We start from the raw sequence: 14,583 nt of genomic DNA on the forward strand, positions 1-14,583 counted from the left end.
TGGACCTCCCGAACACCTACCAATTTTTGCGCATCAGAGAGGAGTGGAAGACAATCCTGTGGGCCACTATGCCTGCTTGGTAATGCTTTTTGGCCTTACAAACACCCTCCAGAATCTCATAAATGATGTGCTGAGAGAAAGGGTCATTTTATCTTTGTGTACTTGGATGATTTGTTCAAATGACCTGGACACTCACCTGCAACATGTGCACAATCTCTCCAGTGGCTGTTGGAGAATAAACTTTTTGTGAAAACAGAAGATCTGAGTTTCATGCACCCTCTCTCTCTTTCTTGGGATGTCATTGCACAGGGACAGGTGAAGATGGTCCCCGCCAAGGTCACAGCAGTCACTGACTGGCCAGCACCCACCAATCTGAAGCAATTACAACAGCTCTTTGGGTTTGCCAACTTCTACTGATGGTTCATCTGTGATTAGTCACCTGGCAGCACCACTAACCACCCTCACCTCCACTTCCTTCTGTTGGACCTCTGAAGCAGCGGCAGCCTTCCACAAACTAAAACACATGTCACCTCTACTCCAGTCCTCACTCAGCCTGACCCAGAACTCCAGTTTATTGTTGACTTGGATTCGTCAGACACCGGGGTAGGTGCTGTCGTGGAGCCAGATTCCATCCTGTGTTGTTGCTTCCATCTCTTGGGAGATCAAATCCCATATCTGCCAGACCCAGCAAAGTCAACCTGATCCAGGTAACGGTCCTGATAATGCCCTGTTTGTCCCAGATTCTGTCTGTACAGATATGCTTCAGTGGACCCTTTCTCCCAGACTCACCTGTCACCCTGGAGAACACCACAAAACCCACATCTAGTCAGCTCCATCCCGTACCATACCAAGCCACCCCAGTCACACATAACTCTGGACTTCATCACTAGTCTTCCCCCTTCTAACATTAACACAGTCATTCTGACCACTGTCAACAGGTTTTCTGAGGCATCTCACTTCATTACACTTACTAAACTCCGGACCTTTGGATAGACTGCTAACCTGCTGGTCACTAATGTGTTCCGTTGTCATGGATCCCGCTCACATATCATTTCTGACAGGGGAACCCAGTTCACATCTCATGTATCGAAATCATTCTGTTCATTCCTTAATGTCAATGTCCGCACGTAACCCTACCTCCAGGAGTGCTTAATTGCCCTGGGTGGATTATGTTTATAACACCCTCATCAGTGCCTTGTTAGGTATGTCAACTTTTGAGTGTGCCTTTGGCTACCAACCCCCCTTGTTCCCTGCTCAGGAGGCAGAGATGACTTTCCCATTGTTCAGAGATCACTGGTGTCACTGCAGTCAGACTTGGAGGAAGGCTCAAGCTGCTCTTCTTTGTGCTTCCGCCAGGTCCCAATCTCAAGCCAACCATCGCAGTGCCCCAGTTGTACTCTACACCTATGGCCAAAACATATGGCTCTGATCTAAAGACCTGCCTCAAAAAGAGTCTAAAAAGTTGGCTTCTGAGTTTATCGGTCCCTTCAATCCCTCTCCTCATATCAACAGGAGAACCACAGAACAGAGGAGAACAGGAGAACCATAAAAACAGAGAAGAACATATGGTTACATTGTAACCTTGGTTCTCTGAGTGAAGAGACCATGGGCTCTAGTTTTGCAGACCGGGCGAGGTGGGGGCGCAGCGCACCTGCGCTTCACCAACTGGGTGTGGCCAGGTGGATTTTGCATTTTTGGCATGCCATGCGTGCTGGCATAAGTACTCCGCCGTCCCTCCTACCGGCTGAAGGGAGGAGAAGAGGCGTGGAGTGGGTTTGACACAGCTGATTCACTTTAAACCAATCAAACGAGCCCCTGTCCTCACCTTTAAAATGCGCTGCGCGAAGGCGTAATGAACGTTTACACAATTGACATAGAGGAAGAGAGCAGCAGCAACACACACTCAGGACAATGAGGCCAGTCTTGGCTGCTGGAATGTTGCTGGAGCTACCTGCCATCCAACTATCCATCCATCCATCCATCCATGCATCTATCCTTACATTAGTCTTCCTCATCCCCCTTTCTTTCCATTACCTACCTGCCTCGCATCTCTCTTTTTCCAGCTCTGTCACCGTCTGTTAAAGTTATTGATTTTTATGAACAAATATAAATTTAACTGTGAAGCCCCCATTTTTAATGAATGTTTTTACCTCAAAGGATAATCCTCGCCATCTTCATATAAATACATGTTTGTTTTGCAACTTTCGACTCCATCACTTAGGCTACTGATGCAACAACACACTAGAGATTAAAACAAAATGCAATTCATGAAAGCTTTTACATTCGCTGTTCTAAACGCCCAGTGTCTGGCAAGGAACTGGCCAAGAAAGCCCATCAACGCCTCTACTTCCTCCGCAAGCTGAGAAGAGCTAGAGCCCCACCCCCATCATGCAGGCTTTCTACAGAGGCACTGTTGAGAGCATCTGGTCCAGCTCCATCATGGTGTGGTGTGGTGGCTGCTCTGCATCCTGCCGCAAGACTCTCCGGCGCATCATGAGAGCAGCTGAGAAGATTGTCGGCGCCTCTCTCCCCTCCCTCCATGACACATCCTTGTTTATAATGTTTATATTGCTCTTTGGTACTTATTATCTGTTTATACTGTTTATAGTGTAAATTATGCTTCATATCTTGCTATCCACTTTGCTGCTGTAATACGTGAAATTTCCCCACCAAGGGACTAATAAAGGAATATCTTATCTTATCCTGCACCCGCCTCACCCACAGAGCCCTCTGCGTTGCTGGTGACCCCACCCACCCGTCACACAGCCTCTTCAGCCTGCTGCCCTCAGGGAGGAGACTGCAGAGTCTCCGGGGCACGAATAGCAGACTGAAGGCCAGCTTCGTCCACCATCTCTCTCTCTCTCTCTCTCTCTCTCTCTCTATATATATATACACACACACATACATATATAGATGTTTATTTATTTATGTCTAAAATGTTTATTGTCTGGCCCGGTGGTGCTCAGACAATAACCTGGTCCTGAACACCGCCAAGACAAAAGAGGTCATTGTGGACTACAGGACAACCAGACAGACAGCACACGCTCCATTATCAATATGTGGGGACGTAGTGGAGCGTGTGGACAAAATCAAGTTCCTGGGAATGCACATTACAACTGACCTCACCTGGGCTCTGAACACCTCCCACCTGGTCAAAAAGGCTCAACAAAGGATTTTCTTCCTGAGGAAGCTCAGGAAGGCCGGACTCCCCCGCCAGGCTATTGGCAAACTTCTACAGAAGCACCATTAAAAGCATTCTCTGTCTTGGCATGACTGTGTGGTACACCAGCTGCACAGCACAGGACAGGAAAGACTTAACCTGGGTGGTGAAAACAGCCCAGAGGATTGTGGGAAGTCCTCTCCCAGGCCTGGACTCGGTGTATGCTGCTCCTCCAGAGGAGATCCAGCAGCATCACCACAGACCCCACCCACCCAGGTCACAGTATTCTGTCCCCTGCGTGCGTCGCTCTACACGAAGTGACAGATAGCTAAACAGGTGTACTAGGCACTGAAAGGTTTAAAAGATGACTCAGACGTCGAAGTAAAGTTGAGGTCTGTTTACTTGTATATCTTCGTCAACAAGCTTCCTTACAATGCTTTTCCAGAAATTCTGTGAAACTGAAAATAAATGCACAAGAAAATATTCTTACTATAAGTAAAAAGAGTGTATATACTTGCTTAATACTACACAATTAAACCATTTCTTGTACTACATGTTGCCAAAAAGGGATTCAAGCAATTATCTATACATTTTCCCAAACATGAAATAAAACGACAAAATATGCATCAATACTTATCTATAAAGATAAAACATGTAGCATAAACTTACAAACAAAGCTTCTCCACGGTCCAACACAGGTGGATGCAAAAGATCAAACAGAGAAAGTTCTGGAGCACCTTGCTGTGCAGAATTTCCATCAAAATGGCCGGTCTAAACTATGACCTTACCCATGTGACCACAAATAACCAATACAGAAAAAGCACAATTAGCTGACAGTGATCTTCAAAACAACCACTAGGGGGTGCTAAAATGCCCTTTACCTACATGTAACAAAACACTCCCCGCCTGGTATTGAACACAATACCACTATCAATTTTTTAGGAAAGTCCCACAGACTGATGAAAATAAGGCAAAGAACTGTCCATGGTAGAGGCTTAGGGAGACATAAGTACCACTACTTCAGTTACTGGTCTGAGGAAGGTCTTAACAGTTCCCCTTTTGGTGACTTTGAGCTCAAGCTTTCTGACTTTCCCATCGCTGTCAGGATGAGCCTTGGTGACAAGAGCCATGGGCCACTGATTTCTTTTCACCTGAGCATCTCTGAGCAGCACCAAGTCTCCTTCTTTGACATTGGGCTGACTATCTTGCCACTTGCTTCGGCTTTGAAGACTAGAGAGATATTCTCTCCTCCATCTCTCCCAAAAGGCGTTTGCCAAGTGCTGGACTCGTTTCCACTGCTGGCGATACATATCTGCATTCTCAAAGGATCCAGGAGGGGGAAGAGGAGTGCAGACCTTCTGTGTCAGGATCATTGCTGGAGTCAGAAGAAATGGTGAGTCTGCATCAGTCGAGATGGGTGTGAGAGGTCTTGCATTTATTATTGCAGTAACCTCGGCCATAAGGGTTGAAAGTACTTCATGAGTAAGGTGCGAGGGGCTGATGTGAGAAAGCATAGAGTCAAGGATCCGCCTTGAAACCCCAATCATCCTTTCCCACACTCCCCCCATGTGGGAAGAGTGGGGTGGGTTAAACAGCCATGTACATCCTTCCTCACTGAGATACTTTGAGATGTTAGTTTCATCTTGTAGGAGGATTTGCAGCTCCTTGCAGGCTCCCTTAAAATTTGTGCCGCAGTCAGAACGGATGATTTTTACAGGGCCACGCACAGCAAAGAAGCGCCGTAGAGCATTGATAAAGCTCGATGTGTCCATTGATTCTAGGAGCTCAATATGCACAGCACGTACACTCAGGCATGTGAAGAGTACTGCCCACCTTTTACTGTTCACTGCACCTCCTCGGGTACGACGAGTGGAGATGTTCCAGGGGCCGAACACGTCCAGGCCTACGTTTGTAAAAGGGGGTTCAGTGCTGAGACGATCAGATGGAAGATCTGCCATCTTCTGTTCTGCTGTCCTACCGCGAAGTCTGTTGCATGTAACACACTTATGCAGAATGTTGGAAATGCATTTCTTTGCCCCAACGATCCAGATGCCATCTGTGCGGATAGCTCCCTCAGTGAAGATTCTCCCTTGATGTTTAACTCTCTCATGATAGTGATTTATGAGTAGAGTAGCAATATGACTGCGGCCAGGAATGATGAGAGGCTGTTTCTCTTCCATCTCAAATGGAGCATGTTGGAGCCGACCACCTATTCTCAGAAGTCCATTGCCATCAAGGATAGGGTTGAGCTTCTTCAGGGGGCTGTTCTTAGGAATTACTTTCCCTTTCTCCAGACAGGAGATCTCAGCTTGGTATGCTTCCTTTTGTACACATCTAATGATGATAGCCTTTGCTTGTGACAATGTATCAGTTGCGTGAGACTTTGAACATTGATGCCAACCATAGCAATCTTGTTTGTTGCTATCCTTCTCAGACCTGAAGGATTGAGCGATGTGGATGAGGGAGGCTATAGCTCTGACAAGGGGTTGCCATGTGGAAAACCTGTCAAATCGGTGTGAACCGATGCCTCTGTGAGAGTCTGTGGCTGTAGTGGTGTGGCATCGAACCTCCATGTCAGAATCTGGATCGATGAGGTCATAGGATGCTTCTTTAGTTGTGTCTGTCTCCACAGAATGTGACAAGAAATCTGGACCGGTAAGCCAGTTGGTGTCCGAGAGTCGAGCTGCAGGCACTGCCCTGGTAGCAACATCTGCAGGGTTCTGACTGGTGTGGACATAACACCACTGTTCAGGATGCGTGGATTTCCTTATTCGTTCCACCCTGTTGCTGACATACACATAAAACCTCCTGGTTTCGTTATAAATGTATCCCAGCACCACTTTGCTGTCTGTATAGAATTTCAGACTGTTGGGGTTGATGTCCAACTCACTCACAACAAGCTCGGCAATCTCCACTGCCAGGACAGCAGCACCCAACTCAAGCCTGGGAACAGTATGGACTGAAATGGGGGCCAACTTGGCTTTCCCCATGATGAAGCCAACATGGCATTTTCCTTCAACATCCATCACCTTTAAGTATGCCACAGCTGCAATAGCCTTTATGGAAGCATCTGAAAAGATGTGGATTTCTGTGTGCTGAGCGGTGGAGAGGGAGGCTGCGGTGTAGGCTCGAGGGGTCTCAAACTGCTCTAGATCTTGCAGTGAATCTCTCCAAGCAATCCATTCTGCCTCCTTATCAGCTGGGAGGGGAGCATCCCAATCACTGGTGTCACTGGTGAGCTGTCGTAGTAAGATCTTCCCTTGAATGGTAATAGGAGCCACAAGACCAAGTGGGTCGAATAGACTGTTAATGGTTGCAAGCACTCCTCTTCGAGTGAACGGTTTCTCACTGTTGGCGACACGGAATGTGAAAGTGTCGTTCACAAGGTTCCAACTTAACCCAAGACTGCGCTGTAAAGGAGGTGAGTCAATGTCTAGGTCAAGGTCTTTCAGGTCCTTTGCATGGTCTGTTGATGGGAACGCCTGCATGACGACTGGGCAGTTGGATGCTACTTTATGGAGTCTTAAGTTGGAGATGGCAAGCATACCTTGGGCTGCTTTCAGTAGAGTGATGGCTGCAGTCGCAGACGGCAGTGACTTGAGTCCATCATCAACATAGAAGTCCCTGTGTATGAACTGCTTCACATCTCCACCAAACTCATCCTCTCCATGTAGAGCTGCTCGCCATAGCCCATAGGTAGCAACCGCTGGAGAGGGGCGATTGCCAAACACATGGACTCTCATCCTGTATTCCACAACTTGCTTGGTGGTGTCGTTGTCTTTGAACCACAGGAATCTGAGGAAGTTCCTGTGGTCCTCCCTGACAACAAAACTGTGGAACATTTGCTCAATATCTGCTGTGATGGCCACCTGCTCACGCCTAAACCGCATTAGTACACCCAGCAAGCTGTTGTTCAAGTCTGGTCCTGTCAGCAGCACATCGTTCAGTGAGATGCCGAGGTGTGAAGCGCTGGAGTCAAAAACGACTCGGATTTGGCCAGGTTTGCGCGGGTGGTACACGCCAAAACTGGGGAGATACCAGCACTCTTCTCCATCCTGTAGAGGGGGAGCCAACTCAGCATGATCCTGGTCAAAGATTTTCTGCATGAAGGCCAGAAAATGGCTCTTCATCTCAGGCTTTCTTTCGAGCGTACGGCAGAGGCTGGTGAAACGGGTCAGAGCTTGTTCTCTGTTGTTGGGGAGGCGTGGCCTTGGTGTGCGAAAGGGAAGGGGAGCCACCCAACTGTTGGCATCATCTAAGAACATCTGCTTGTCCATCAGCTGAATGAACTGTTTGTCCTTAATAGACAGGGCGATCTTGTTGTCCTCCTCTGTTTTTTCGAAGATCCTTCTTCCCAGTGAACAATCACCAGCGTTCTGAACCAAGCTGTCAGAGGAATGAGAATACTGCAGGCTTTGAGAGCTGAAAGGCTTTGTAGCTGTCCTTACTGTGAGCTTCTCTTTCAAAACGAGGTGGTTGAGACATGGGCTGAAGTAGGAGTGACGGCCATTCTCCAAAACATTAGTCCGGTATGTGCTGACTCCTTTAGGCTTGTGAGCTGCACCCAGGCAGACTTCTCCAACTATAACCCAGCCAAGGTCAAGTCTTTGAGCATAAGGGGCATTGTTTGGCCCATTTCGCTGGTCTCTCACCTTGTGAACTCTTAAGACATCTCGGCCAAGGAGAAGGAGAATCTGTGCTTCAGGGTCGAGTTCAGGAATGAGGTGAGCAAGAGGCTTTAGGTGTGAGTGGTGTTTGGCAGCCTCAGGAGTAGGTATCTCCGATCTATCATCCGGCATATGGTTGCACTCTATGAGCGTGGGAAGAAGCACACTGAGATGGCCATCTAGGGGTTGAGCAATGAAGCCGGTTCCTCTTCTTCCTGACATCTCTGTGACTCCAGCACATGTGCGCAGAGTGTAGGGAGAATCTGCACCTTTGAGGTCAAACAGATCAAAAAACTCGGACCGAGCGAGAGACCTATTACTCTGGTCGTCAAGTACAGCATAGACTCTCATCGATCTGTCTGGTTGTCCTTTAGGATGAACCTTTATGAGGCAGATTTTAGAGCAGGAGCGGGAGCTATTGGCTTCACCGCACACTTCTGTGCACTTGGAGATTATGTCGGGAGAAGCCTCCTCCTTTTCCTCCCCGCCGTGCTCTAAGTTAGGGTCTTTGGCGGTCCATGGAGCTGGTCCTGGATGAAGAGCTGTAACATATCTATCGCTGTCACATTCTTTGCACTGAATAGTCATTTTGCAGTCTCTAGCCATATGATCAGTTGAGGAGCAGCATCTAAAACAAATCCCACTCTCCTTGAGAAATGCTTTGCGTTCCTCCAATGTCTTTGCCCGGAAGCCTCTGCATCGCTTGAGGGGATGGGGCTTTTTGTGAATTGGGCACTGCCTTTCAATGTCCAACTTACTGCTGACAGTCTCTCCTGACTTGGTGGCAGGTGTTGGTGTGATATCTGTTTTATGAGTTGTGATTTGGCCTTTAGAGTGTGTAGACCTTTTCCCTGGGTTGTCTGCCTTTACTGCTGCCATGCCAGATGAGCTGAGGGCGAAACTTGGATCATTACGAGTATAAGCCTCTCTGCAGACAAAATCAGTGAAGAATGAAAACGGCGGAAAATGGACTTGGTTTTGCAGCTTGTACAAGCTGCCCTGTGTCATCCATCTCTCTTGAAGCCCGTATGGCAGTTTTTCCACTATAGGGTTAACACCCCGAGATGTATCCAAGTAGGCAAGCCCAGGCAAATAACCATCTCGTTTTGCAGACTCCAACTCCCTCAACAGATCACCAAGCTCTCTCAGTTTGAGGGGATCTTTGATGCTAATCTTGGGGAACCTCTCAAGTTTATCCAAAAGAGCCTTCTCAATTGTTTCAGGTGACCCATAACACTCCTCAAGACGCCTCCATGCCATTCTGAGCCCAGCAGCAGGGTCACTAACATGAAAAGCTCTGATTCTCCTAACCTGTTCTGATGACTGAGGGCCTAACCACCTAGTTAGAAGGTCCAGCTCTTCATTGTAGGTGAGTTTCAGTCCATTTATGACATTCATGAAGGTCGATTTCCAACTCCAATAATTCTCTGGACAGTCATCAAACTTGATCATCCCTGAGGTCACAAGCTCACGACGAGCCATGTAAATAGCAAAGTCATTTATGCCTGCGTGGTCGGGAGCAGATGACTGTGGGGCGTGCATCCCAACAGAGGCTGCGTGGGGCTGAGGTCCCTTCATGGATGAGACATTGTGTGGATGAATCCCAGGATAATATTCAGCAGCTGGCTGATTTGTACTATGCGCTCTGAGGTAGCTAGCACTGTGCTTGATATAAGCTGGAGTGATAGTCTGTCCAACTTCGGCTGTGTGAATGGGATCTTGCTTGCTGTCTTGATGTGGCAGAACGTGAGGGACATCAGGTGGCTGACTAGGTACAGTGAGAGGCTCAAGATGGGGTAATGACAGCTGACTAGAGTCTAATTTAGAATGACGTTCAACATAATCACTCGTTCTTTTCTCTCTGGAGTCATGGGGGATTGCTGCGATGTCCAATGCCCTAGAGTCTGCTTTAGGTTCCAGTTCTACTGCAGCTGATTCCAGAACCTCCGCCTCAGCTAAGGCAGCTGCAACCTCTTTTTCTTGCTTCAATGTGGTCAGAGCAGCATCCATGCGTGCCTCCTCTACTCTTAGCTGAGCTTTTTCAACCATGAGCTCGGATTCTCTTTTAACAAAGGTGGAGCGAGCACGCACTGCCTCAGCTCTGGCACGTGCTTTAGCTGCTGCTAGGCTTGCTGCAGATTTGCTAGAACGGCTAGAAGCAACAGATCTGGTCACGTATGACTTTACAGATGCATTTTGTAATTGAGCTCTCTGTTCATCTTCTGTGTTTGCCTTGTTATCCATCTTGTACGTGCCGTGGACCTCTTATTTAGTATGAAGGTGGCAATTAAGATGAAGCAGGGCAGTTAATGAAGAGAAGATATCTTTGTTTGCATGAATTGCTGTGTTGACCCCGTCGTAATGCTGTTTTTTCACTATTCTGTCCCCTGCGTGCGTCGCTCTACACGAAGTGACAGATAGCTAAACAGGTGTACTAGGCACTGAAAGGTTTAAAAGATGACTCAGACGTCGAAGTAAAGTTGAGGTCTGTTTACTTGTATATCTTCGTCAACAAGCTTCCTTACAATGCTTTTCCAGAAATTCTGTGAAACTGAAAATAAATGCACAAGAAAATATTCTTACTATAAGTAAAAAGAGTGTATATACTTGCTTAATACTACACAATTAAACCATTTCTTGTACTACATGTTGCCAAAAAGGGATTCAAGCAATTATCTATACATTTTCCCAAACATGAAATAAAACGACAAAATATGCATCAATACTTATCTATAAAGATAAAACATGTAGCATAAACTTACAAACAAAGCTTCTCCACGGTCCAACACAGGTGGATGCAAAAGATCAAACAGAGAAAGTTCTGGAGCACCTTGCTGTGCAGAATTTCCATCAAAATGGCCGGTCTAAACTATGACCTTACCCATGTGACCACAAATAACCAATACAGAAAAAGCACAATTAGCTGACAGTGATCTTCAAAACAACCACTAGGGGGTGCTAAAATGCCCTTTACCTACATGTAACAAAACACACAGACTGTTTTCCCCCCTGCCCTCAACACAGAGGTACAGGGCCCTAAAATCAAGGACTAGCAGACTGAGGAACAGCTTTTTCCCCAGAGCTGTGGCTTCCATCACCCCCTCTGCACACACACACACACACACACACACACACACACAAACACACAAACAAACACACACCCCAACCCCCAAGTACTGACTGAGTCACTTTTACATCCTTTCACTGCACTTTACACTCACTGCTGCTGTCACTTTATGAGGTTTTTATTTTTATTTATAAAGCTGCTATTTTTTATATATATATTTTTTTATACTCATTCTTTTATTTTGTTATTTGTGTACTTTTACTGATTGTTGTCTGTTTGAGCTTGTTTGACAAGAATGTACCAAACAGAATTTCGTTGTACATTGTACAACAGTGACAATAAAGTCCTCTAAGTTCTTAGTTCTAAGTCTGCACCGAGGGTCTGAGAGAAACGCAATTTCGATCCTCTGTATGTCCTGTACATACTGTAAAATTGACAATAAAGCTGACTTTGACTTTAACTTTGAAATCAAGGAAGAGTCGACCTTGTTTGGTTGAGGCAGTTCAGCCTTTTTTTACACCTACAAAAAGCCTCCAGCTGGGGCCTGAGATCTCCTGGCCGCCACACCGGGATCTCTGGTGCTGGCATCAGCTGAAGTGCAGATGTTGTTGTCTGCCTCGAGCTGCTCATAAATCTGCTAAAGCTCCCTGACACCTTCCTGCACCTGCTGCAACAAGCTATCTGCATGGGCCCAAACATAGGTGAGGGTTGCACAGACACTTTGAGCAAGCAGTCCCGATCTGCTTACTGGAGCTGGAATTGGGACAGCCATGGGTGGCACCTGACAACCCAGAGAGACGCGAAAGCAGCACCTGCCGCCTCTGCCTGCTCCTTCACCATAGAGGAGAGGCAGTAAGAGGCTGTCTGAAGCTCAGCCACAACTTTGGAGTCTGCAGGGCCTTCCGGCATCTGACGAAACAGGAGACGAAGGTAAAGAGACAAAATAGCCTCAGTGGGAATGACCCACAGGTAACCTGCTCTCTGCCATGCATGTTACATAATGCAGACCACTTGCTAACCCTGCTGGCAAATTCAGTTTTTGGCAATCCAGGTTCCTGAACACTCCCCTCTGCCGGTTGCTTCAGTCAGTCTGCCCTTTTCCCCTTGAACTCTTCAGGTCCAAGAGGGGAACCTGCCCACTTTGCTGCTAGAAAGGGACTGTGGGCCTCTCAGGTACATGCAGGCATTATAAAGCAATCCATGTATGACTGTGGATCCTCTCTAGGCAACACTGCATGCTGAAGTCCCAAACACAACATGCACTTGTCATGCTCATCTTCCAGAGGCATAGGAACTCCAATGTGTAACGGGGTCTCGAGGCGATAAAGACAGGAGAACCAAAGAATAAAACAGGAGGACCACAGAACAGAACAGGAGAACCACAGAACAGGAGAACCACAGTTGATACGGGGTCCAAACCACCAACAAACAACAATGATGCACTGACTCTCTCATGTCATTTTCAATCAGATCAGTTTGATCTTGTTTTTTTCTGATGTTTCATGTAAAGTTCCTGTTTGTGTATTGAAATTTATTTTTACACGGAACTTATTTAGATCCAGAGTTTGGCCCTTGGATGGATGGGATTTTTTCAAAAAGGGCTAACCTTGTTAGCTTGGTTCTCGCTGTTGCAAATAAAATTTATGTATGTGAGTGCATATGTGTGTGTGTGTGTGTGTGTGTGTATCTGTGTGTGTGTGTGCTTAAGTGCATGCATGTGTGTGTGTGTGTGTGTGTGTGTGTGTGTGTGGTGTGTGTGTGTGTGTGTGTGTGTGTGTGTGTGTACCTCCTCTGGTTCAGTATCAGGTGTTCTATCGGTGTGGAAGGACAGAGATGATCCATCTGAGTCCACCGACGCTTCTTCATCATAACCATAAAATGTCTCTATGACCTGCGCACACACACACACACACACAGAAAAGTATACAATAAGGCTCAGCTACTAAACTCCGGTGGAAACTGAAGCCAAACACACACACACACACACACACACACACACACACACACAGAGAGAGTCTCACCCTGCAGGCTCTGAAGGTTCTCTTCCTCCTGAAAGAATCTTGTCGTCTGTATCTCAATAACATGTCTCTCTCCTGCAGGACAGCCAACATGTGTGCACACACACACACACACACACACACATATCAGTACTACAACACCATCAGTACTTTAAGCAGTATTTCTGTGTTTTTCAGAAGTAAAAGTACTCACAATGACACTCTTCACATACCCAGCTGTCTCCAGAGCCTGAAAAACAAAACAGACATGACTTTTGACCTGATGGTTTACCTGCATGTCTTCAAAGGCTTTCAGCCAATCAGGGGCCACCTCACCTTTAGTGGGATCTCTTTATCCCAATAAAGAGATCAGAATCCAGTCAGAATAGCAGCTTGTTATCATTACTACTATTATTATTATTATTATTATCATCATCCTCCTCATCATTATTACTTTTACATTCAGGCTCCAGTGGGCTACATCCTCTGCCTGTTCAAACCATCGGCATTCACAGGGGCCAGAATCTCTTCCTGTCAATAAATGCTTATTTTATTCAGCAAAGACTCATTTTGAAAAGCATTCATCCCATTGACTGCAGGGAGCCCCGCCCATTTTGACCATCTTTGTGTTTCCAGTTGCTGGATAACAAAGATAGCAGCCAGTGTGGAGAAATCCTCCCTCTGTAATCACACATTAAGCCTCTGGCATTCCTTTAAAGATCAAACAACAACAATTAGAGATTGAAGATGAGCAGTGCAGCATTCACTTTCAGTAACGTCCTGAGAAACTGAAGAAACACCTGTCTCACCTGACTGAGCAGTCAGCTGTCTGTCTGTCTGTCTGCCTGTCTGCCTGTCTGTGTGTCTGTCTGTCTGTCAGTCTGCCTGCCTGCCTGCCTGCCTGCCTATCTGTCTGTCTGCCTGCCTGCCTATCTGTCTGTCTGCCTGTCTGTCTGTTTGTCTGTCTGCCTGTCTGTCTGTCTGTCAGTTGAGGACCTATGCTAAATTAAATTAAACTGGAACCTGGTCAAAAAGACAGTGATGGCTTTCTTGGTATGGATTTTCTCAGGATTAGGGTTTGGGTTCAGCCTCCTGTTTTCCCAACATATGCTCAAAGCACTTCTGTTTCCATTAGGTCAAAACCTTGGAAAACAACAAGCACTCCCCGGGCCTTGGACAGCCAATCAGAGCAGAGAATTTATGCTAAGTTCAGGTTGATGTGGATGTGGAGGGTTGTAAGTGACAGCTCACTGCCTGACAGAAAAATGCCTTTTTTCCTGGGACCTGGAGGCTTGAGGGGATCATGTCTTACCTTTGACAAGTCATCTATGATATGTTGTTGTTCCAGAACTTGAAGACGTAGAAATTCCATCTCTCTTTCGTCCTGGCTGTAACCATGATAGCTGGTCGAATGGCTGCGGTCCAAATCATTCAATGAGCTGGGTCTCCTCTGAAAACAGACCAAAATAAACACTGTGACCAGGGCTTCATTTACCAATATCATTGTCATCAAACAATGGTGGCAAGTTCCACTGGAAGAAATGTCGTTAAAAATCCTGTTTGTGAAATCCCTTTCAGAAACAAACCACCAACAACAAACAAACCCCAACAATGAGATCAGGCGAGACTCCCTGAGAAGTGTTTCCTTGACAAGGCTACATTGGTAAACTCTTATCTGTGTGACCACCAGCA

At 46.6% G+C, this 14,583-nt stretch overlaps 1 protein-coding gene across 1 annotated transcript in view; it reads right to left on the minus strand.

Annotated features, from left to right (window-relative positions):
• jakmip3 (Janus kinase and microtubule interacting protein 3) overlaps positions 1 to 14,583 on the minus strand; it is a 47,219-nt gene that overhangs the window by 14,243 nt on the left and 18,393 nt on the right. The window contains exons 7-10 of the mRNA XM_030078632.1: positions 14,204 to 14,341; positions 13,106 to 13,141; positions 12,916 to 12,987; positions 12,681 to 12,785 (exon numbers count right to left, since the gene is read on the minus strand). Coding sequence (XP_029934492.1) covers positions 12,681 to 12,785; positions 12,916 to 12,987; positions 13,106 to 13,141; positions 14,204 to 14,341 — 351 coding nt within the window. The remainder of the gene's footprint in view (positions 1 to 12,680; positions 12,786 to 12,915; positions 12,988 to 13,105; positions 13,142 to 14,203; positions 14,342 to 14,583) is intronic.

The sequence above is a fragment of the Myripristis murdjan genome, chromosome 19 (assembly GCF_902150065.1).
Source record: "Myripristis murdjan chromosome 19, fMyrMur1.1, whole genome shotgun sequence".
In the NCBI taxonomy this organism is placed as follows: Eukaryota; Metazoa; Chordata; class Actinopteri; order Holocentriformes; family Holocentridae; genus Myripristis; species Myripristis murdjan.